This window comes from Mirounga leonina, unplaced genomic scaffold (genome assembly GCF_011800145.1).
Source record: "Mirounga leonina isolate KUSES-001 unplaced genomic scaffold, KU_Mleo_1.0 Mir_175, whole genome shotgun sequence".
Classification (NCBI taxonomy): domain Eukaryota; kingdom Metazoa; phylum Chordata; class Mammalia; order Carnivora; family Phocidae; genus Mirounga; species Mirounga leonina.
Genome location: NW_023270453.1, coordinates 10,178,623 through 10,204,569, shown reverse-complemented (window position 1 = coordinate 10,204,569; position 25,947 = coordinate 10,178,623). Strand labels below are relative to the sequence as shown.

Here is a 25,947-nt window from a genome sequence, read left to right as displayed (position 1 = left end):
TTTCCTCATTTCTGATCTAGAACACCACTGATAATGACTCATTTTCTAAGAAGAACAAGTATCAACAGTGACATCAATAAATTAAGATACAAAACAATGAAAGCAAACCTGTTATAGAGTGGGCACAACAAAACACACAAAAATAATAGCAGGTAAGTTAAAGTGACAGAAAAAGAAAATTTATCCCTCAACATTAAGGAGTTTTTTAAATCACAGGAAGAAAACACATCCACAAAGTAAAAATCACCATATACTTGCCAGTTGTCTTTTAAATTCAGAAACAAAATCTATCATAGACTCCCATTTAAACATGAGTACTTAGACTGGTACTTTGAAATTCTCCTGGAAATGTTAAGAAATCACCTGCAATGAGCCCTTTTCCATAAGTTCTTTCAGTGGCATGAAGACTTTAAAAATTTTTAAGTATGAGCTCCAAAATAAATTCTCAATTCTGAGAAATATTTGAAAATCACCTGTTTTGTCTCTCAGTATTCTGAAGCTCCCTGTGGTCCCTTTTCAGGTGTTTGGTCAAAGATGTAAAGTATTCTTTTAAAAGATTCTGGAAAGGTTGTTGTTTCTCTGGACTAATTATCTCACTAGGAGGAAAACTCAAATTAAACTTCTCTGCAGCACTCTTCACTTTCCGTGGCACAAGTCCAGCAATATCATCGCCGCAATGTCGACAAAAACTAATCACCACGGAAACATGAGTATGGGATTCCCGATCAGCATTAATAATATTTTTTAGCTGTTCATAGATTAAGGAAAGACCTTCCTTGTCAGTGAAAATCCCAACTATTGTCAATTCTGCAATGAAACGCAAATCAGTTCTTAACTTGGTAATGTTAGGGGTTTTCTCTTCTTTCCTCGCTTCAAAATGTTTTTTCCAAACCTGAAGAAGTGATGGAGCAAAGTCGGCATAACGCTGGTGAAAGAGAGAGCACAAGTGCACAGCACAGTTCACGTCAGATATTTTTAGCTTTGCTTCCACAATAGAAGCTACAGCTTCTGCAATGTATTTGCTTAAATTTAGGCCATTAAAATCATGGGACAAGGAGTCTCTCTGTTGTTCTGTAATAGTTTTTAGTTTCTTGACAAAAGCAGTATTTTTCTTCAAACTTGAGTCTAGGCGGCTAAAGAAATTTTCCTCTGGCCGGCTGTCTGGAGCATTTTGGTTTTTGCTACGAAGTTCCTTCCTTAACTGATGTCGTTCCCAGGCTTCCTGATGAAGCTGAAGGGATTCCTCTTTCTCTCTATATAAAAAACAAACAAGTAAATAAAATACCTTGTATATTTTGAAGAATCACTGACAAATTTCATAAGAGTGAAAGACAATGAAAACATAATCATATAAGCATCAGCATCCCAAAGAAATGAAACAAGCAAAAAACCTTTTCCTACTTCTTTTTAAATATTTTTTTCAACTCACGACCTGTGATCAAGACCTGATCAAGAGTCGGACACTTAACAGACTGAGCCATCCAGGTACCCTTACTTTAAGATTTTGTTTTTAAGCAATCTCTGCACCCAGATGGGACTCGAACTCACAACCCTGAGATGAAAAGTTGCACACTATACCAACCGAGCCAGCCAGGCACCCCTTTTCCAACTTCTAAAGACATTTTATTAATGACTTAAGATAATGAAAACCCGGTATACTGAAAATACCAAATGTGGCAGAGTGGATGATTCTGAATAACTAGAGCAAAAATCATTCTGTCAACTAGCAAACTAAATGAATAAAACACTTTTGTCAATTCTACCTCAATAAAGCTACAAAAGTAAATGGATTAAACACATAATGCGTAATATGAAAAATATAAAATAATATGCCTGGGAAGGATATTAGCCCTAAAACAGATAAAAGCATTGAGAATATAGAAAAAAAAAAAAAATGTCCACAAAGAACACTTTAAAGAACAATGTTTATAAAAAGAATGCATTAAAAATGTTTTGCTATTTAAGTACCACTTTTCCATACTTCAGGTTTAACCAAACCTCTAATAAAGTACCTTTCTCAGTTTGGGTCTTAAAATTCAAGTGTAATTAAGAAAATTTGAAAAGGAACTAGAAGATAACTATAAGATAAAACTCCTTTAATAAAAGGCTAACAGTTTACCCTGAGGAAAAAAAAAAATTAAAAGATGGAACATGAAGAAAGTGCCTCCCAAAATTTTAAAGAAAAACATATATGTACAAAAATAAGGGTTAACTAACTAACTAAAGAAAGAAAGAAAAGTATTCTGGGGGGCTGAACTTTAAAAAAAAAAAGATGGAACATGTTTAAATTGCAAAAGTAGTAAAATAACTTGAGCAGGAGCAGGAAGGTAGGGACAATCTTGACTTTGAGGCTTCTGAGATACCAAAATACGTAACTTTAAAATATAAATTTCTAGGGGCGCCTGGGTGGCTCAGTTGGTTAAGCGACTGCCTTCGGCTCAGGTCATGATCCTGGAGTCCCTGGATCGAGTCCCGCATCGGGCTCCCTGCTCTGCAGGGAGTCTGCTTCTCCCTCTGACCCTGCTCTCTCTCATTCTCTCTCTCAAATAAATAAATAAAATCTTTAAAAAAAATATATATATATATATATATATATAAATTTCTAAAAAGCAGATTTTCATCTTTCAGAGATAACCATCCCTGAGCTACCCTTCTATGATTTTTCAACTAAAAGCCACAATAAGTTAACAGGGAAAACGGACATGTGAATATCCCTTGGAAGTCTCCCGGCCACACACAAATAAAGGATTAGCAGTGAGAGCACACTTTAAGAAAGAATAACTCATGGGCGCCTGGGTGGTTCAGATGGTTGAGCATCTGCCTTCGGCTCAGGTCATGATCTCAGGGTCCTGGGATCGAGTCCCGCATCGGGCTCCCTGCTCCTTGGGAGCCTGCTTCTCCCTCTGCCTCTCTCTCTCTGTCTCTAATGAATAAATAGATAGAATCTTAGGGAAAAAAAAAAAAAAGAAAGAATAACTCATTATGTATATGCATTAAATAAGTCCATTTTCATCTGCAATAAACATAGTTTAAGATACATAAATGAAATATTTACCATTGAAATAATGAGGCTTTAAAGTACTCCAGGGGAAAAAAGTGGGGTAGATAGGGCGGTGGGGGGCTTGGGAGGACTGGTTCGTTATTCTTTTCTGTTTTTTGCATTATGTTTGAATTTTTCCCAATAAGTTGGGAGTCTGATGGTTTGGGTTTTTGTTTGTTTGTGGTTTGGTTTTTTGGGGTTTTTTTTGTTCTTTCTGTACTAGGGTAGAGGGAGGAACAAAAGTAACAGTGAGGGCGCCTGGGTGGCTCAGTCGTTAAGCGTCTGCCTTCAGCTCAGGTCATGATCCCAGGGTCCTGGGATCGAGTCCCACATCGGGCTCCCTGCTCGGCAGGAAGCCTGCTTCTCGCTCTCCCACTCCTCCTGCTTGTGTTCCTGCTCTCGCTATCTCTCTCTCTGTCAAATAAATAAATAAAATCTTTAAAAAAAAAAAAAAAAAAAAAGTAACAGTGAAAGTGAATATCCTTGTGAATATTTTAAAATTAATTTGAATACATTTTTAGCACAATAAATTTAAAAGTTTAATTTCAACATGTAATCAATATAAAATAATCAGTGAAATACATTACGTTCTTTTTTTCATAAGTCTTAAAATCCAGTGTTCTTTTTACATTCACATTTAACAGCAATCTCATTTTGTACCTGCCTCCTTCTGTGTGGTCCACAGCTCCTTGTGAATTTTTTTAGAAAGTAAAATATAAGCAAGAAACTCTCAAGGGTCATGGCTCTGAATATTCCCAAACTGGCCTCTACTATTGCCTTCCATACCTAAGGCTCCAGTACCTCTCTAAAAATAGAAGGGCTAAAGAACTTTGGTAGGAGAGTAGGTGCTTGAGCTGTTGTAGAGATCCATGAAAATTCATGTTCGCAAAGTTTTTTAAATTATATATATATGGAGAGAAGAGCCCATGCTACTCAACAGTTGTCACTCGTGCTACATCCTAGTAGATTTCCTGAGGACTACCTTGTTTTTCGCCAAGTCATTATACTACTTATATAGATTTACAAGGTTAAAAACAGATTTATGTTCTTTCTTTTTTAAAGATTTTATTTCAGAAAGAGAGAGGGCACACGCCTGTGCATGATCACAAGCATGAACAGGGGGAGGAACAGAGGGAGAAGCAGACACTCTGCTGAGCAGGAAGCCAGACATGGGGCCCGATCCCAGGACCCTGGGACCATGACCTGAGCCAAATGCAGACGCTTAACCGACTGAGCCACCCAGGCACCCCTAAAAATAGATTTAGATGAAAATAAGAATGGGAGGCATTATGGAATTCTTTTTAAGGACAAATTTTTAAAGTTGGCTAGGTTCAAAAAACCCAGCCACTCCACTGTTTATTGTAACCTCTTCAAACTTCATTTTATTAATCTGTCAAATGAGGATTATTAGGACTGCCTTTAGGATATGTGCTGATACGTTTTGTAGTGCCTAGCATATAATAAGAATTCAGCAAATAACAGCCATTAAGAACTAAAGACCCTCAACTTAAGACCGACACCATGAAAAAAAAAGCTTTTTAAAAAAAATCAAAAACAATCCAGATTACCCTACACCTAAAAAAATACGTATTTAAGATAACTTTAGGGCGCCTGGGTGGCTCAGTTGGTTAAGCGACTGCCTTCGGCTCAGGTCATGATCCCAGGGTCCTCGGATTGAGTCCTACATTGGGCTCCCGGCTCAGCGGGGAGCCTGCTTCTCCCTCTGACCCTCTCCTCTCTCATGCTGTTTCTCTCTCGCTTGCTCTCTAATAAATAAATAAATAAAATCTTTAAAAAATAAAATAAAATTAAGAAAAAAGATAACTTTATTTATTTATGAATTAATTTAATTACGATTATTTTAAATGAGTAATTAAAGCATCATGAGCATGCCTCTAGTCACTGAAAATGTAACAGAACGAGTAACTGAAGATACTCTCGTTGAAGTGCACCCCAGAGGTCTGATTCCAAATAATCATTGCTTTCCTAACATTACAATCTTCCCATTCCTTCACATCAATAATAAAATAAATGTTCTTACTTCAACTGGGCAGCTTCTTCTTCTTGTTGACGTTTTGCCTGCTCTTCTTGCTTCTTTTTCTCTTCCTCTTCATGTTTCTTTTTTTCTTCTTCCTCTTTTTTCTTTAATTCTTCCTCTGCCTTCACCTTTTCTTCTTCTTTTTTCTTTCGTTCCTTGTCTTCTTTTTTTCTCTTATCTTCTTCCAGTTTCTTCTTTTTATCTTCAGGGACCTTAATAACCTCCTTCTTGGCAGTAAGCTTGATCTCATCTTTTGGTTTCTCCCTGCTGCTCACTGGCCGCCTTTCACCGCAGTCTTTTTCCTTGTTGTTTAGTAAAGTTTCTTTTTCTTCCATACTTGCTGGCTTTTTACGCTCAGCTGGCATTATGTTACCCAGAACAATCTGTAAGAGTAAAAGAATGTCAGTATTCTTTGCAGTATTGTAAATGCAGTGACTTTTAGTAATGTGACACTGTTTTTTAAACAGAACATATTAATGCAATTGTTGTGGAAGATTAAATGCATGCAAAATAAACACTATTCCTGTGATAAAATAATTTCTTGGTCACATTCCACATTCTATCATTATTAGTTATGCCTCACCTAAGTACTTTTTTACTTTTCACTAAGGAAAAACTGAAACATAAACAAAAGTAGAGAGCACAATATAACCAACCTCCATATACTCACTGCCCAAATTCAACCATTATCAACTACAAAATGTAACATTCAATCATAAATACTTCAGTATGTATCTGAGCATATTTTCAATCGGTTTTAATCCCAACATTTCACATCCGTTAGGAGATGCTGGTGACATATTTCACACAACATGGAACAGAAGTTTTTAAGCTGGAACATAAACGAGCTCTTGCCTCCTATAAATGAACTAACAAAATAGACAACAGAAGAGGGATTTCACATTATCATTCTAACCTTATCAAACTTTAGAATACAGAAACCATCAACTATCTCAAATTATATTAGATTTTCAATCTTTTCATTAGTATTAGTCAAAATTAATCTATAAATAAACATAATGATGATTACAAAATTTGTATATTCTGTCTCTATCTGCCAATACAGTAGCCACCAGCTCAGGACTTCTCAGCCTTGCATTATTACCATTTCGGGCAAGATAATTCTTTGGGGGTTTTGGGGGGGGGGTAGTAATGCTATTTTGTGCATTATACGTTTAACAGCATCCCTGCCTTCTCTATTAAGGAGGTGCCAGCAGTATCTCCCCAGTTTTGACAACCAAAAACTACTCCAGACATTGCCAAACGTTGCTTGAGGACAAAATTACCACCAGCTGAAAAACACAAGCCACATGAGGCTACTTAAATGAAAATTAATTAAAAAGAGTTTGAAATTTTGTTCTTCAGTCACTACCCATATTTCAAGTGCTCAATTCCAAAAGACTAGTGGCAACCACAACAGACAGTGCAGATAGAGAATATTTTAATTATCACAGAAAGTTCTACTGGATAACACTGGTCTACAGTACAGGTTCTATACAGTTAATTGGAAATAAACTGTATTTCCCAGCAAAATTCAGCATTTTTTCTTTCCTAAAAATAAAACTCTCTTAGAATTAGTGTTCTAATAGAATTTCTTTTATGGGCGGTGCTTCATGTTTTAAGTCCTATATCATCTGAAAGTTGTATATGAGAAAATCAAAATACTTTCTATTTAAGAAATACAGGATTAAATTATTTAAACTTCCTAATTTTTTTATTAAAAGCTAAAAATATACGCAGTATTCTTAATAATTTTCAAATACAGATTTTAAGTTACAGCAATAAAAACTAGATTAGCAAACAAAACATTTGCAGTAATAAATATTTTATAAACACAATGCATTTGTCAGCACTCCAATAAAATGTTATCACAGAAAGAAAACCTAGGCCAATAGAAGCACTTTATAAATTTTTGGAGGCACAAGCAACACTCTGTCTTCTCTCAACCACCTCTTCCTTTCTCCTTTTCTCTTTTACTCTGATTCTCCTCCAGGTTCACATTCTATGCATTTATTTTATTTTTTTTTTAAGATTTTATTTATTTATTTAAGAGAGAAAGACAAAGATAGCGAGAGAGAGAGAGAGAGAGAGAGAGAGAGAGAGAGAGAATGAGCAGGGAGGAGAGGGAGAAGCAGGCTTCCCGCTGAGCAGGGAGCCCGGTGCAGGGCTTTATCCCAGGACCCTGGGATCAAGACCTGAGCCGAAGGCAGACACTCAAGAAGGCAGACACTTAACCACTTAACTGACTGAGCCACCCAGGCACCCCTACAATCTACGCATTTATTTTAACAATGACACCCAAAGGCTTCAGTTAACCTCAACGGTGAAACTCAAGAAAAAAAGCTGCTAATCCTGTTTAATCAATCATTAAAACATGAAAGGGCATAACTACTTATTTGCGTGGCAAGGCAGTGTTAACATTTATGTTATCTGGGAAGCGTAGCAGCTTCAAATACCCACCTTTAATGTGAAAAAACCATGCCCTGAAGCAAGCAAACTTTTAAAAGAAAATACTCATAGCTACCACTCACTGGCCCCACAGTAAACATCTTACATACATTATCTCATCATACTAAAATCTTTATGAGGTGGGTATTATTTTCCCTATTTTATAAATGAGTAAACTGAGACTTGACCAAGTAACTTGACCAAGGCCTCCACAGCTGGTGACAGAGCTGGAATTTGAACCCATACTCTCAATTAAAGTTATTAAGAACCTTGAGAGTACCAAACTGTGAGGTGGAAGACTTCATCATAGATACTGACAAATCATAGAATTACGTATCTGAATAGAAAGAGTCCCTGATAATGGCTAAGCAGTTTTTATATCACTTTTTTAACTTTTGGCAGACACTAGCTAAAACATACAGGGATAAGATAATTCCTAACGTAACAATACAAACTTACTTAGGGATATTTGTCATTATGCACAAAAAAATAATACTCTTTATATAGAGAGCTGGTATTTTCTGAAGTGAAGTTTATCAACAAGCGACACTTCAATGATACAAGGAACTACAGACAATAAGAAGAATGGCCTGGGGCGCCTGGGTGGCTCAGTTGGTTAAGCGACTGCCTTCAGCTCAGGTCATGATCCCAGAGTCCCAGGATCGAGTCCCACGTCAGGCTCCCTGCTCAGCAGGGAGTCTGCTTCTCCCCCTGACCCTCCCCCCTCTCATGCTCTCTGTCTCTCATTCTCTCTCTCGCAAATAAATAAAATCTTAAAAAAAAAAAATTTTTTTTTTAAATAAGAAGAATGGCCTAAAAATTTACAAGTAATGTCTCATTTATGAAGGTAATTTTAAGTTCTATTAAAACATTAAATCCACTTGGAATCTTACAAATTCATAAAGGATCAGCTTAACAGAGTCTCCTAAACTTTTGTGACTCTCTACATTCATTTATTCAATAAATGTTTAAATGCCTACTATATCAAACTGTAGTAGGCACTCATGAATTGATCCTGCTCTAAAACATAAAAAAACAGATTCTCAATAAGACCCTTAAATCTTGGTACTGATATAGTCTTTGAATCACTTCATCCTTGTATTAAAAACATACCCAAAGTACACTTCAAACTAAATTTCAGGGAACAAAAAATATGAGATAGGTAAAGGCTCATGTAAAGACCAGCAATGCAACATGTGAAAACAACATAGGCTTTGAAGTCAGACTTTAAGTTGGCATCCCAACTCTGCAACCTGCTAGCTATGGGAACTGGGCAACTTAACTTCTGAGTCTATTCACTGATAAAATGGAGTTACTGCTACCTCTCCTACAGAATTCTTAATCTACTAACATAGAAGGTAGTATCAACAGGGCATTCAATAAATGTTTATTCTTTCATACAGAACACTGAAAAGTTCATTGGAAGATGAGATTTTTTTTAGAATTAGGACTACTAGACTTTACTCCAATTCTCAACTTTTACAATGACAGGGCAGCAGAGGAGTGACCTGCCCGATTACACTAGTTTAATGGCTGGGTCAAGGTTCACTGTCCACTTCTCTTCTCCACTATATACCCTGACTTAAGATTTTTAAAAGCCAGGGCGCCTGGGTGGCTCAGTTGGTTAAGCGACTGCCTTCGGCTCAGGTCATGATCCTGGAGTCCCGGGATCGAGTCCCGCATCGGGCTCCCTGCTCGGCGGGGAGTCTGCTTCTCCCTCTGACCCTCCTCCCTCTCGTGCTGTCTCTCATTCTCTCTCTCTCTCAAATAAATAAATAAGATCTTTAAAAAAAAAAAAAAAGATTTTAAAAGCCAAACAAAATATACAAACAACCTAATTTGGATCCATATGCATTTGTACTGTCAATTAAACTGTATTTAGTGAAATGCTAAAATTTCTTTAAAATATTTTGATAGTCCATGCTTTAATAAACAGCCAAATATTTTATCTGAACTATTTCAAAAACTTTTTCAAGTAAAAACTAAAATTTTAAATAGATTTCATCTCAAAATAATCAGGATAAATATTAGTGATCTTTTTACTGGAATATCGTTAGTTCTTACAAATTACTGAATACAATTACAGCCAGTCCTTAAAAGGAAGCCATGTTTTAAAACCACCTTCCTAGCTTCCCAAGTAGTGCCCTGGCCCTTGGGGTGTATATTTTATTTGGTTTTCTAAATATACTCTGAATGTCCAAAAGAAAGTTAAACTACTTTATTAGCAAAACAGGTACCAATAAAGTGTACGGGAGGACAGAGTGCAGAGTAAGGGTGTTTCCCTTTTAAAGATAGTCCTTTAGCAAAGTACCATATGGACTATGTATGAAATCACAATCAGACTGCTCTGAAAATACTCCAGAGGAAGACAATGCTGTTTTACCTTTTAATTCTGTGTTATTCAAAATGTCCTAAGGGCAGAACCACACAGGGGCTTTATCTCCCAGTCTGTGGCTTTATAAAAAGTCCTTAATATCAAGGACTCATTCAAAGTTTTTTACAAATTTCACCAGAGTTCAAAACTGGTTTTCTTGATGAGTCGTACAATTTTTATAAACACCTAAAAACTACGAAAAAGGATAAGGGTGAGTGATAGTTTTACTTTGGTCTGATGCATCATGACATACAGGTTCTAAAAAAGCAGGAGAGCTGATGGTCCGGTTCAGTGTGTACCCCCAAACCCGTAAGCTGGCTCTGCCGGGCCAACCTGACGACCAAATACCCTGTGATGATCTCCTCAGTTCAAAAGTACCAACGAGAGTAAATACTAAGAGCCCTGGGATGAAGGCAGAGCGAAGAACCCTCAGCCTGTGTGACTAAAAAGAAGTAAACCAAATAACCCCTGCCCACCATTCCCAAACACCGAAACCCCTTCCCTTCCACACACATCTCCCACAAACCCCTGCTCCTGCTGCACATTCCCATACCCCACACGCTTCCCCGCCACAACTCCCCTTCCTACGGGTACCCTCGGTCACCTTCGCGGACCATCCTTGCCCCAACCCTAACTTCTCACCCCACACTCCCTCACCACCCGAGACCGAGACTCTCCGGCTGGTCTCCCTACTCCACATCCTCCCACACACGCACCCTCCCCATTTCCTCGCCCTCGCTTTCCTCCCGGCTCCCGAAGAGCTTTCCCCAACCTCCCCTCGCTCTACTCCACACCCCCAAACACCTTCACCCCGCCACAGCAGGCTGCCCGCCTTCAGCCCCGAGGCCCAGCCCGGGCATGTGGGGCAGACACCCGCTCGACCGCCCCTCATGTGTGCCTCGGGCCGGGGGCGCCCGCGTTGATGGGAGCCTCCGGGAGAGGGGTCTGAGGAGGACGACGCCGGAGCTGCGGTCCGTCTACTGCTCGCCGCCCCCGGAGCGCTGGGGTGCGGAGTCGGCTCTTGGGTCCCTCAGGGAGCAGGAGTCCAGGCCGGTGCCCCCCAACCCCGCTCCCTCCCGATCGTTGGAGCGGAGGGGAAGGAGGTTCCCCGGGACTCACCTCGAGCCTGTTGTCAACATTAGCCCCGGGTTTCCCAGCACCAACTCCAGCGCTCGGGCTCTCCCCTCCCCTCCCCCCACCTATCTCGCAGCCGAGGGCCCGCCTTCCCTCAGCTCTCCCTCCTCCCTCCGCCCGCCGGCCCTCCCGCCCGCCACTCACCAGCGCGGCCGGGCTGCGAGTGGGGGCGGGGCGGAGGGAGGAGGAAAGGAAAAAGCTGTTCGGACGTAAGCCTGATCGAAAACTGTCCGGATCTCCCTTCCCCCGGCATATCGATGCCCTTAGCTTAACCATGGAGTGACGGATCGCGAGCAAAGGCGCAGACAGGTGCGACACACATACAGGCTGGCTCAAATTGTCCACCAGATGAAAAGAGCGAGTTTTTCAGACAGGCAATGAATGGGGCAGCCACAACCAGTACCTCAAGTCAGGTCCCCAGCAGAGGGGAGGAGTGTTCCAAGGACCGAAGGCAGGAAGTGGATTGGTCGCCAGGAAAGGGAAAGCGCCTGAATTGGAGATGCGCAGGCGCAGGCACTTGGGGGATTAGAAGGGGGGAGCTAGAATGGGGTGGGGCGGAGCTAATAGGAGGTAAGGAAGGGCGGTGGAACAGTAGGAGAATTACGGAGCGCCATTAAGGACAAGTTTGGTCACGTGATTATCAGGGGAGTTTCCTGGAGCGAACGTAAGGGAGAGGTCTAAGAAGGGAAAGTTTGATTGGGCTAATTTGAGGGGTGAGGTTGAAGATTTAGGAAGTTGAAAACTGGAGAAGCTAAAGAATATGGCTGGTGGGAAAAGTAGAAGTTGGTTAGGAATGGGTCTAGATTTAAAGAGTGCCCTAGAAAGACTACGAAAGTCCCGTGGGGGAATTTCCAGAAGCACTTTTTTAGTTGTTCGACATAAAAACAACCCAGAGTGAAGAAAAGAAAGGTTTTTCTCAACGGATCTTAGAAAGTACCCTGTCGTAGCAAACAAATTTAAAAAAAAATTAAAATGGAATGACCTCCCTGAATTACTGAATGTAATCACTGGTTTAAAAAGTTGGCTACTCTTGTCATTTCTTCCGATTGCGAAACCAAGTCAACTTTTTAAAAGGGCATTAGTTTATCCACACAACTTAACTCCTCTTAAATTGCGGAGTTTGTGTATCTGGCTTCCGATTTTTATCGAAACACTGCTTAGATCTGCTAACATGATCTCGTACTGGTTGGCTTTGACTGGTCAGGAGCCAAAGGAACAAGGGTACAAAACTGGTCTTGATTCTTGCTTGACATGTGGCGCCTCACCCGATATACAAGCTCACAAAATGAGCTGCTACCAACCTCAAATACATGAGGTTTCATTTGTATTCAGCTTTTGCCCATTTGCCTCTATTTAGTGGTTCGCTTTCCATTTATTAGTAGCATGCAAATAAATCGCCTTCACAAATTGAGTGTCGATGTTTCCTGTACTTAGTTTTTTTTTTTTTTTTTTCGAAACACTACTAATAGGTCGATCATTTAAAGGGTAGTGAAAGAGAAAGATAAATGCTGCTATTCTGTACCACTGATAAACAAGTAAGTGGAGGAAGGCACCTGGGTGGCTCAGTTGGTTAAGCATTTTGTTCTTGATAATCAGGTCTGGATCTCAGTATTGCTAGGCGTGGAGCCTACTTAAAAACAACAATAACAAAACAGTTAGGAGAGAACTGTCCCAAACCACTATACTGGGGATGGCCACCACTGTTCTTTTCAAAAGTTTTCCTCATTTTGTCTGCCTACCTTAAGAAAATTTATCTCTATGCTGTTAATGAATAAATCTGCCTATCCAAGTCAATCTTTACCTTTCATGAGGTATTAAAAGGAAATCCTGTGACTACAGGGATCAAAAAAAAAAAAAAAAGAGAGAGCCTTTTTATTGAGCTTTTGCTTATTTTAAATTTGTTATTTTAATTAATAATCATAATAATCTTATAGGTATTATGATCCCCATTTTATAGAAACTGAGTCACAAAAAGATTAATTCAATATCACAAAACTAATAAGCATACTATTACACACAAGTCCAACCCCAAAAACCCAAGTTTTTTCTGATGTATCCCACTGCCTTAATGCCTATACTTTTTCGTAGACTGAAAATGCTCCCCATTGTTTTCTTTCCAAAGAAAGATGTCAAAAGCCACCAAAGCTTTCTGATAAGAGGCTATTGTTGCAATCTTTAACTAGAAGAAACACACTTCTCTGAAGAAGTCATCATTTTTGCATTCTGATCATTCAAGTTTCACTATTTCCTGTAACTACATTATATTTAGTTTTTAAGTGTCTATCTAGATATTTCATTATTTGAGGAAATTCTAAAAAATGCCTTTTCCTCTGCCTGCTTCAGTTGACAGAACTATACCATATGAAAAAAGAAAAACTGATAAACATAATTTACATGATACTATTTTCTATTTAAACCCCAGTTACAATGCTGCTTCGCATTAGAAAGCAAAGGCAAGAGAAAGGGATTACAATTTCAGGGCAAGATAAATCCTAAATTAAAAAAAAAAAAAAAAACAGGGCTCATGTGACATGAACTGCCTGGTGCCCTGCTGAATATGTGCTGTACCTTGAACAAATTCACCTCCGTCTTTTAGAAGCTGATGTCTAGCTTGACTAATTTAAGCTAGATTTGTATCTTTTACATTTGTATCTTTTTGTATTTTTAATGAAAGATAAAAAGGAAGTATATTCCTGGGCATGATCCAATAGGGAGGTAAATATTAATGATGCAGGGAGAGAGAAAACAGGTAACAATGAGCAAAATCCTTGCAGTGGTAAGAAGGAATGGAATCTGAAGTACAAGGAGAAAGAGTGCCTTTGAGGGGTGCCTGGGTGGCTTTGTCGGTTAAGCATCCAACTCTTGCTTTCAGCTCAGGTCCTGATCTCAGGATTGTGAGATCAAGCCCATGTGTTGGGCTCTGCGCAGAGCGTGGAGTCTGCTTGAGATTCTCTCCCTTTCCTGCTGCCCCTGTCCCCTGCCTCCACTCTCTCTCCCTCTCTCTCTCTCAAATAATTAAAAGATTTTATTTATTTGGGAGAGAGAGCACAAGCAGAGGGAGAGGGAGAAGCAGACTCCTCGCTGAGCAGGGAGCCCAGTGTGGGGCTCGATCCCAGGACCCTAGGATCATGACCTGAGCCTAAGGCAGATGCTTAAGGGACTGAGCCACCCGGGCCCCCTAAATAAATAAATCTTAGGGAAAAAAAAAAAAAAGAAAGAGTGTCTTTGATAGAAGTAGTGCCCGTAAGATATTAAGAGGGAAACAAAGAAGATGAATGCATGGACAGATAGGCTTGTAGACTTGGAGGGGGGATTGTAAAGGACTTCCACCTTGATCATTCCTATTTTCTCAATGAAATTGGAGGCAAGATCATCAGCTAAGAGTGGGGTGAGGGAGAGATTGGGGGAGGTTTGAAAACAGAGGGGAAAATAGGAAAGAGGCGGCTTGAAGAACATGAAAGCAATGGAGATGCATACTAAGGATTGCTGCTGACACACTACTTGGTGTTTCTGATCATGAATTTAAAACCATGCAGCCTACATATGCCAATTTCTCCAGAAGAGATGAACAGTTAGTTTCAGTCAAGGTTGTGGCTTTTTTGCCCCCCTTGAGCGTGATGAAAAAGAAAGTGAAGAGTAAGGGGATTGTGTGTTTGCAAGAAGATGATAATCACGAAGGATCATGGAATCTCAGCTGGGTATGGAGGGAAGTTAAGGGGAATGAAGTGTATGTGTGAGTGTGGATAGGGTTAATGGATTGACAGGAGCAGAGGTTGCCAAGAAAATGGTGATGAAAGAGCTGTTTAATAACAAAAATTCAACTGAGTAAATTTGAAGATTTAATTGGCTTTATTAAATGATTCATGAATTGGGCAGCATCCCGTCTAGCAAATAGAAAAAAGTTCCATCAAGCTGCAGAAAGGGGACAGTTTTTAAAGGCAGAGAGGAGAATAAAGGAAATTATTAGCAAAGAATGCATTGTTTTAGGCAAGGTAACCCTCCTGAGGGGAATGGAAGGGGCCTATCGGTATATTTTCTGGTACTGACCAGGTAATTCCACGTTCCTGTGGGAATTGAAACTGCAGTTAGGTTAGGTATTAAGTCTTGCTTTGCTGATGTGAGGCCTTTAACCTAAGTGACTCCATTTGGGGCCTGTGCTTTTCTTAACAAAGCCAGGAACTTTAGTGAATTAAAAGGGACAGATGAGGACATCAGAATGTGGTTCTGGAGAGCTGCAGTAACTGGGACTATAGACAGAAGGAACAAATCCAGAGGAGCTGAGGCTTTTGAAAGAGGATAAAAGAGAACTGGTTTAGAAGCCACCATGGAAAGCAAGATGCATGCATCTCTGAAGTCAGACTACATGAATTCAAATTCTAGTTCCAAAATATACCAGCTATTTGAGCTTGGCTAATTCTTTAACCAGTTTAGATCACAGCTTTTAATTCTTAAAAAATCTTGGTAATAGAGGTGCCTGATGGCTCAGTTGGTTAAGCGACCAACTCTTGATTTCGGCTCGGGTGGTGATCTCAGGGTCATGAGATTGAACCCCACCTTGACTCCATGCTTGGCGTGGAGTCAGCTTGGGATTCTGTCTCTCCCTCTCCCTCTGCCCTGACCCCCACTCGCATGCCACCCCCTTCTCAAATAAATAAATAAATAAATAAATAAATAAATAAATAAATAAAATCTTTTTAAAAATCTTGATAATAACAGTACCTTTTCATAGGGTTTTGTGAATAGTAAATGAGGTGATTCAAATAAAAGCACTTAGCACAGTGCTCACAGGGTATGCTCTGTGGTAGCTGTTACTAAACCATTTTGGAAATACGAAACACAGTCATCTAAATGGCTTTGCAGTTGAAGTAAATAATGCTTCAATAGCCCTTAACTCTGGTGTGAAATCAGTGTGCCTGAAATCTTTTACTCCAAGCACTGGAAATCCGTGCTAAGAAAAAGAACTTAAAATGAAAATTAAAAAGGGGCAAAAATCAAATCACCACAATGTACAAATGTACACTTTAAATATTTTACAATTTCATTTTTCAGTTATACCCCAGTAAAGCTGGGGGGGGGGGAGGGGAAAAAAGAATGAGATTTCTCAGCTATTGTAACAAATAAACGCAGAAATTTGTAAACATCATTTCTAATTCTGGTTTCACTTCAGTTTGTCCAGGAGAATAACCAATCTCAATATTTGGGGGAGGGGACTAATGATAAGTGGTGAGAAAGTAACCTATGTCATCTAATTGTCTTAATTTAATTCCCAACCCATATTTCTAAGTCTTTGCTGTGGGGCAGCTATGATGAAATATTCCACATATACTTCAAACGTAAAATGTCCAAAATTGAACTTCATGTTGGTCTCCAACTCCATCTACTTCATGATTTATTTTTATTCTTTCAGTTAATGGTGCTAAAGGGTATTAGGATATGTCACCCCAAAACATGGCACTTCAGCATAATGATTATTTTGAGCTGAAGGCAATTGAGAATCAACGATGCTGGAAGAATTCTCTAGATCTCCCCTTATCTGCCTAAAAGCAGTGCATGAATTTCCCTTTGTGAAGGTGTCTGCCCCCCACCCCAACCTCTGTGTTAGGAAGAAGAGAGGGACTCTTATCGCTGGTGATAGAGAGTCAACACCCAGAAGGGTTTGCATACACAGATCGGACTTATCTTCCATCACTTCTCCATATATTTCCAAGTCACTCCCGTATTTAGTTGTCCTTTAAGGCCCCAGCCCCTTCTCCTTTGTTAAAATGGTGTGTAAACCCTGAGTCTAACTGCTTCTTTGTGTTTTGCTTCTTTTTGGTGAACGCCTGTGCATGTAAATATTAATAAAAAATAGTGTGCCTTCTCTCCTGTTCATCTGTCCTTTGTTAGTTTAATTCACACACTTCCAAATGAAGAACGTAGGAGGGTAGAGGAAAAGCTTTTCCTCTCCAGTAGTTAGGTAGTCCTCAGTCCTCATCCCTTGTCCAAATGCAATTGATATGTCTCAGAAAGATCTTGCCTGGGTCCTTACCCATAGCCCCACCCCGACAGCCTTAGTTCACAGCCACGTAACTCAAACCCACACTACTGGCAACCATCTCTTAGTTCTCCTTCCTAATTGCTTCTACTCTTTTTTTTTTTTTTAAGATTTTATTTATTTATTTGAGAGAGAGAGAATGAGAGACAGAGAGCATGAGAGGGAGGAGGGAGAAGCAGACTCCCTACCGAGCAGGGAGCCCGATGTGGGACTCAATCCCGGGACTCCAGGATCATGACCTGAGCCGAAGGCAGTCACTTAACCAACTGAACCACCCAGGCGACCAAATTGCTTCTACTCTTGCCCTCTACCGACCTTGGAGAGTATTAGATCATTTAACTTCCCTTAATGGCAATCCTCCCCAAACCTCCTTGATCATACAATTATATGGGGAGGGGTGGAGGTCATCCTCCCAATCCATGTATATTTACTTAGATACAAATTGTGTGTACTACACAAATATATACATTACAGTACATTCTCCCAAATACAAAGGTAAGAATTAAAAAACAAAACAAAGCAGAAGTTCCAGTATTTTTGCCTAAGGAAATCATTTTACATACCCCTTGGTGCCAACCCACTTTGGAAGTCACTGACTTACAGGGTAAAATTCAGAGTCTTTAGCAGGAGTCCTTAATAATGCATAGCTCTTACTTATATGTCTAGTTTCACTTCCTGCTACTTCCCCCACAGGTCTAAGTTCTAGCCACAATAGATAACCTGCATAGACTGGACTTCCTCTTTCCTTAGTGCACGTATTATGCTTCCGTCTAGAATGCCCTTTCTCCCATGAATGTTTCCTAACTAGGAACTCAAGGATTATTTCCCTAGGGAAGCCATTCTTCATCACTAGCACCCCACGTATATCAGATTAGGTCCCTGCCCCTCCCTGGGTTCCTAGCAGCCTCTGAACATCTCTGTTATAACATTCATTATGTTATATGGAAATGATTTGTTTATATTTGTTTTCGCATTAAAACTGTGAGCTCCTTGAAGATATGATTTATAGTTTATTAATCTTTGTGCATAGTAGGCACTTAATGATATTTTGATAGAAGGTATTATTAAGTGAATGAATATGAAGGGGATTAGAATATTCCACTCCAAAATATGCCACTTTGGCATATGGATTATTTTGAGCTGAAGGTAATTGAGAATTAACAGATGCACAAAGAAGCCTTCACAGATCTTCCATTATCTGACTGAAAGTATAAACTTCTATGAAATGAGGACTTCCATTGATCCTCTCTTTGAGAGATTTGTGACCATGAAGAAGATGGAAAGTTGACACCAAGATGAGTCTGGACAAACAAACCTTACTAAAACCAGCCTTAAGTTCCATTAGTTTCCACATATATTTACTTTTCCACAACTTGCTGCCCCTAGAAGTCCAAACTCCCCTTGTCCAGTCACTTTTCCATAATTTATCACCCTTTGTTAAAATGGAATGTAAGCTTCCGTATCTATTTCTTTAGGTTTTCACTTCTTTTCTGTGTAGTCTCCTTGCATGTAAAATTAAAAACATCCATTAAAGTTGTATACCATTTCCCCCTTTAATTTGTCTTTTGTCAGTTTAATTCACACACCTCAGATACACACCTAAGAGGGTAGAGGAAAAGTTTTCCCTCTTCTACAAATGCTGTCATGGAAGAGGGAGAAAAATCTGTGTACTGATGCAGGAAAGTAGGATTAAACTAGAGTGAAAAGAACACATTATTTTAGAGGAAACAATCATATACTGGAGTCTCATTTTTATTTACCAAGCAATATACCAATGCTTAGCAGCCCAAATATAGGCCTCCATGCTCCTTTTCATGATTTGCATTAAAGCTAATTCAAGTTTTTAATACTGAGTGATTCACTGGATAAATGGAGAGAAAGAAACAGATGCCTCTTTCTTAGTGTGCTTCCGGCATTAATCAACCCAATGATCCTATTTGGTTATTTTCCTTGCTTTTAGAGATGGGGAAACTAGCGTTCAGTGTGGTTAGATAATGTGGCCAGGATGGCATAGCTACTAAATAGAATCTCCATTCTTGTCGGAACTTTCTGATTCCAACGTTCATGCTTTTATGCATTATTTCTTCCCATTCTAGGATGTTTTCCCCACTTTATATATCTGAACTCCACACACATAATAATACCGATATCCCCTTTTACACAGTTACACAGAATATAGAATAAGAAAAGACATGATTTTATAACCTAGCTCTAACAAGACTGGCCAATACATATAATAAAACAAGAATGTCTGCCTGGGTCAGACCAGTGTGTTGCTAAAACTATACCCACGATAACACAAAGGTAAGAGGAAGGGCTAGAAATTAATCAACCGGTGTCTGGTCTTGGAGCCTGGCTACTACTGTACATGTAACACAATGAAACTAGGGCAAGTCACTTGTAAACCTGTGACTCAGATGCTTTATTTTAAAAATCAGTAGATTAGACTTTATGATCCTTAACTTCATTATTTTAATTTAATTTGGCCACACCTCTTGTCACTGCTTCCAAGTGTTTAAGAATCCAAATGAAAAGTGGTTGTCTTCGGGGCGCCTGGGTGGGTCAGTTGGTTAAGCGACTGCCTTCGGCTCAGGTCATGATCCTGGAGTCCCTGGATCGAGTCCCGCATTGGGCTCCCTGCTCGGCGGGGAGTCTGCTTCTCCCTCTGACCCTCCCCCCTCTCATGTGCTCACTCTCTCTAGCTCATTCTCTCTCTCAAATAAATAAATAAAATCTTTAAAAAAAAAAAAAAAAGAAAGAAAAGTGGTTGTCTTCATAACCCAGGACGATATTGTCACAATGAGAAATAGAGCTGGGGAAAAAAGTTACTGCCTGAAGAGTCTGACATCACTTCCCTTCTTGTGTCAGTTGCTAAGGGTAAGGTAAGAGAATGGGTGTAATTTCTAGCTTAGTTTTCTTTGGGAAGATTCTGTCCTACAGACCTATTATGTATACATTATACTTCCCTAAGTTTTCCCCATAGAAGCTGTACAGATAGCCATTCCATTGTGTTTTGCCCCTTCCTTCCATCTTCATGAAAGACTCATCTAAACACTTTGGATTAAATTTTTCATATGCAACATTCACTATCAGTTTAATAATAATGATAATAAGCAAGGGGTGCCTGGGTAGCTCAGTCGGTTAGGGGTCCAAATCTTGATTTCAGTTCAGGTCATGACCTCAGGGTTGTGGGATCAAGCTCCACATTGGGCTCCACATTGGGCATGGAGCCTGCTTAGGATTCTCTCTCTCTCTCCCTCTACCCCTCCCTCTACACTTGCACATGTGCACTCTCTCTCTCAAAATAATAATGATGATGATAATGATGATAAACTAATAATAACAGCTATCATCTTTTGGTACTTACTATTTTGCAAGTTCTATACAACCATTCTTTTTTAAATTTTAAAACGGTGCAATCATAATATAGCTAATGTTACTAGGCGTCAGGCATTGTTCTAAACATTTTACATGCACTGATTATTTAATACTCACAATAATCCAATGTTATAAGTACTATTAAGCTCATTTTACTAATGGGGAAAAATGAGGGATAGAGAAATTAGGGAACCTGCCCATGCTCCCAGCTGGTCAGAGACGGAGCCAAGATTTGGAGTCAGGCAGTTTAGATGAAGTTACTTAGCCATGAGCCTATGCTAGCTTTCTCTAAGATAGGCATAATTATCTCCATTTTCAGATGGAAAGCAAGATGTGTTCCACCATGAGATGTGACCAATATTAGCTGTGCAGACACACAGTTAATAACGGACAAAGCTAGAATTTGAACCTAGATGTGTCCCTTCAAAAGCCCCGTTTCCTCAAAATTCTCTGGCTTTATCTCGTTTCCTTTGCTGGCAACTCCTTCTCATCCCAACCTTTAAACTTTTGAGTTCTTCAGAATTCTAAATCCAGGACTTCTCATTCATACCCAGGTTCTCAATAACATCTGTACATTGAAAACTGTCAAATGTGTTTTTTTCGGTCCGTGCTTTTCTTCTGAATTCTGACAGGTGCATCCAACTGCCTCGTTGACAGATCTACTTAGTATCCCAGATAAAACTCAAATGTCACAAGTGAACTTTGCCAAGTTTTCTCCCCTTCCACTCTTCCTCATCTCAGTCAGTGGCATCAACATCAACTCAGTTGCTCCAGAAACAAAGCAAAGAAGGGGGGCAGTGGATGGGTCACTTACCTTGCAGACATTTTCTGAAGGAGCCACATTCACAAATAGTTTTAAAGACAATATGTTGACATAAGAGTTGTTACCACTCTGATGAAGTGATGTAAGAGGAAGGAAAGTGAAAGTAAGACCATGGCACAGGTAGAGAACATGGTTTTTTAAAAAGGGCACTTTAAAAATATACTCCCTCCTTCACTAAGCAGTAGGAGAGGATAAGGAGCTTGTTAGAACTTCACGTTGCCCTTGAGTTATCCATCCTCAACACCTCTTTTTGCTTGCCTAACTCCTATTTCATTTTCAAGATTTCAGTTTACATAATCCTCCAGACTAGATAACCTTCCCCTCAGTTATGCAGTTTCATAGTATCTTATACCCATCTTTCACAATTCTTTTATACTTATAATTAATTAGTTGTGTGATTACTTAACTTCTATCTGAGATTGTAAGCTCCTGAACGTAGGAACCATGTCTGACTTCTTCACTTCTATATTCCAAAGCATCTAGCACAATGCTGGCATATAGTAGGTACTCAATAAATATTAATTCAGTAAGTAAGTGCCTATTACTTTCCACCAGATGAATATATGCCAGATTGATTTTCAATAAAGTAAAACAATGTCATTCTTCTACTGTGTTAGGTAGGAGATGGGAGTCATTGAGTTACAGAATGTTAGAATTGGAAGTACTCTCACAGAGCACTCAAGATATACAAGCAAACAGTAAAAAAAAAAAAAAAATCATTATCCCCACTCAAACATTTTATCTTTTGGGAGACAAGATAAGCAGAGAAAAAAAAAATGTTCAACTGAAGACACTGCTTCTACGTGTCACAGGAATTCAGGAGAGGAAGGGGTCAGCTTGGGTGTATCAGTTAGCAGTTTCACAGAACATCAGGTGGGAGAGCTGGGCTGGAAGTCTCAATGGTGACAGATGGACTTTCTGCAAGAGTATAGAGATGAAAATCAGAAGATGGAAAAGGGGGGTGCCTGGGTGGCTCAGACTCTTGGTTTTGGCTCAGGTTGTGATCTCAGGGTTGTGAGATCAAGCCCCATGTCTGGCTCCATGCTCAGCGCAGAATCTGCTTGAGAATCTCTCTCCCTCTCCCTCTGCCCCTACCCCCACTCATGCATGCTCTCTCTTTCTCATATAAATAAATAAATCCTTAGGGATGCCTGGGTGGCTCAGTTGGTTAAGCGGCTGCCTTCGGCCCGGGTCGTGATCCCAGGGTCCTGGGATCGAGTCCCACATCAGGCTCCTTGCTCAGCAGGGAGCCTGCTTCTCCCTCTCCCTCTGCTTGTGCTTTCTCTGTCAAGTAAATAAAATCTTTTAAAAAATAAATAAATAAATAAATCCTTAAAAACAAAACAAAAAGAAGTTGGAAAAGGAAAATGACTGAAAAAGCATTCGGAATAGAAACAGAAAAGATAGAGGACTAACAAGGCAGAGTGTTGTGGTAGCCAGTGAAGGAGTTACATGAGAGGATGCATGGGTGACAAGTCAAAAAGATGAGTGTGGTGCACCCTTCAGTCATACATTTCTAGAAATGGTCATGTGGTCACAGGCTGTGGTAGATGGCCTTTTAAGATGGCACTCAAGGATGCCCAGCTCCTGGTCTTTACACCCTCATGTAATCCCCTTCCCTTGAGCATAGGCTGAGTTTAGTGACTATTTCTAGTGGGTATAATACAGCACAAGTTATTCTGTGTTAGTACTAATGCTAGTTTATGAAGTTTTGGAGCTTTCTCTCTCTCCCTCTCTCCCTGAGGGCAACCAGCTGCCATGTTGTGACCTACACTTTGGAAAGGCCCGAACAGCAAAGAACTGAGGGAAGCTTCTGGCCAACAGCCAATGAGGAATTCAATCCTGCCAACAACCACATGGGTGAAGTGAAAGTTGAATCGCTCCCGGGTGAGCCTTCAGATGAAATCACAATCTCAACCAGCAGTCCGACTGCAAATTTGTGAGAGGGCTTGAGCCCCAGCTACTGAGCTAAGCTTTGTCTGGATTACTGACCTACAAAAACTGTGAGATACTATGCTTCTTGTTTCAAGCTACTACATTGTGGGGTAATTTGTTATACAGGAACAGACAACTAATACGATGGTAATCAAAATTATTATTATTTTTTAGATTTTATTTTTAAGGGATCTCTACACCCAACATGGAGCTCAAACTCACAGCCCCAAGACCAAGAGTCACATGCTCCATTGACTGAGCCAGGCAGGTGCCATAATAACCAAAATTATTATTTATTTTTTTTTTTATTAAAGATTTTATTTATTTATTTGAGAGAGAGAGAATGAGAGAGAGCACATGAGAGGAGGGAGGGTCGGAAGGAGAAGCAGACTCCCTGCAGAGCAGGGAGCCCGATGCGGGACTTGATCCAGGGACTCCAGGATCATGACCTGAGCCGAAGGCAGTCGCTTAACCAACTGAGCCACCCAGGCGCCCAACCAAAATTATTTTTAATGTTATATGTTATATACATATACTTATATAAATATATTTTATAAGTTAGATATTTCACAATGTATGGCAGAAACTCATGAGAACAAAGAGAAGATCTTTTTTTTTTTTACAGATTTTATTTATTTGACAGAGAGAGACATAGCGAGAGAGGGAACACAAGCAGGGGGAGCCGCAGAAGGAGAAGCAGGCTTCCCGCTGAGCAGGAAGCCCGATGCGGGGCTCGATCCCAGGACTCTGGGATCGTGACATGAGCCGAAGGCAGACACTTAATGACTGAGCCACTCAGGCGCCCCCAAAGAGAAGATCTTTGCTATTAGCCAGAGGAAAGAAAAGATATTAAGAAGTAGTCATTTTTTAAGGAATTTCCATTAATCGGGGAAGAAATGAGATTAAGTATCAGCAATAGAGAAAAGACGTTATTTTTTAGCCTAAAGGATTCATTTGAATAAATTTTACCTTTTTTTTTTTTTTAATTTCACTTTTTGCTCCTCACTTTCCTGGGCCAGAATAGTTGGTTATGTATACCTTACTCTTAACATCTCTATTAAAAGTGTGCAGGGGTAAGGAAAGAAAATGAAATCAATTACTTTTGGCAATAGATAAATTTTGGGTTATGTATAAAAAGGAACAATGTGTGTATGTGCCCCATTATCATGATAATTTGAAAATTCCTTTTAATAGAAAGTTGCTACTGCAAGAAATTTGTCTACCTTCAAAAGTATAAATTCTAGCATGCTCAGTGCTTCAAATAATAGGGCAAAGAACCCAAGGAAAGACCTTTCTTCAAAAATAAAATAGGCCTGGGTGACTTAGCTGGGTTAAGCATCCAACTCTTGATTTTGACTCAGGTCATGATCTCAGGGTTGTGAAATCGAGCCCCTCATTGGGCTCTGCACTAGGCGTGAAGCCTGCTTAATATTCTCTCTCTCCCTCGCCCTCTGTTCCTCCCCCTACGCTTACTCTCTCTCTCAAAAATAAAATAAAATAAAATAAAATAAAATAAAATAAAATAAAATAAAATAAGCCTGTTGAATTGACCATTCCCGTATTTGAACATTCTATTAATAAGACAGAATTAGCTGTATAAAGGAAGAAAAACTTTCTCTCTCTACCCTCCTAGACTCTGCCTGGGGTCCTGCAAATTAGACTGACAAGACAGATTTACAAGAGAAAAACAGAGTTTATCAACACAGGCACTGCCCGCATGCACACGTGGGAGAAATTCAGTGATGAGTAATTCAAAAGAAGTGGTTAGAACTTGGGCTTGTATAGCATCTTAACAAAAGAACAATGAATTTGCCAAAAAGATGAGACAAAGGAAAAAGGGTTTAGGTTTTTAGGGATGGCAAATTGTGGAAAGGTAAATATACAAGGGGACCAATGGAAGATAAGGTTTGTTTTAATGAGTTTGTTATGTAGATTCCTCTGGCACCTTCTCTGGGCTGATTAGAGTCTATAGTTGTCTCCAGTGATTAAGAATCATCCTGCTCTTCTTATATTTGTTTCTTTCCAATTGCTTTCAGCTCAAGATGATCCTTATGCCAGAGAGGCATATTTTGGGGTGGCATACTCCGAACTCCTAGTTGATACCTAGAATATTCCTTTTCTCATACTCAATCATTGCTAATTGTCTTGTACCCTGACACACAGACTTACTTATCAGGCCTCATGCAGGCTCAAGACGATCACATCCCAAGAATCATGCTGAGGGCCACTACCATGATTAAAACCTTATAATAACAATATAATAATAATAATAATAGTAATAGCTAATATGTATTGAGTATTTACATTATGCCAGGCATTGTTCTAAAGTGTTTTACAGGTAGTTACACCAACCCTATTAGGTAGGTACTATTACAAGTCCCATTTTATGGATAGGGAAACTAAGGCTTAGAGTGTGTAAGTAACTTGGCCATGATCCCACAGCTAGAAACTAGAATTTCACCACAGGCAGTCAGGCTCTAAAATCCATACATTCACTGAGCAAATGTTTCTGGGGTACCTATTTTGTGCCAGGCACTCTTCTAAGCACTTAAGATACATCTGTGAGCAAAACCTACGAAGACCTTTGTCCTTATGGAGCTTACATATTAGTTAAGGGAGATAGACAAAAAATGATAAGCAGATTTTATGGTATGTTAGGAAATGATATATGTAATGATAAAAATAAGAAGAGTAGGGCGCCTGGGTGGCTCAGTTGGTTAAGCGACTGCCTTCGGCTCAGGTC

At 39.7% G+C, this 25,947-nt stretch overlaps 1 protein-coding gene across 2 annotated transcripts in view; it reads right to left on the bottom strand.

Annotated features, from left to right (window-relative positions):
• UPF2 (UPF2 regulator of nonsense mediated mRNA decay) overlaps positions 1-11,122 on the bottom strand; it is a 111,526-nt gene extending 100,404 nt beyond the window's left edge. For both annotated transcript variants that reach the window (XM_035021654.1, XM_035021655.1), the window contains exons 1-3: positions 11,020-11,122; positions 5,082-5,461; positions 474-1,253 (exon numbers count right to left, since the gene is read on the bottom strand). In XM_035021654.1, coding sequence (XP_034877545.1) covers positions 474-1,253; positions 5,082-5,443 — 1,142 coding nt within the window. In that variant the 5' untranslated portion in view covers positions 5,444-5,461; positions 11,020-11,122. The remainder of the gene's footprint in view (positions 1-473; positions 1,254-5,081; positions 5,462-11,019) is intronic.
• Between the last annotated feature and the right edge of the window lie 14,825 nt (positions 11,123-25,947).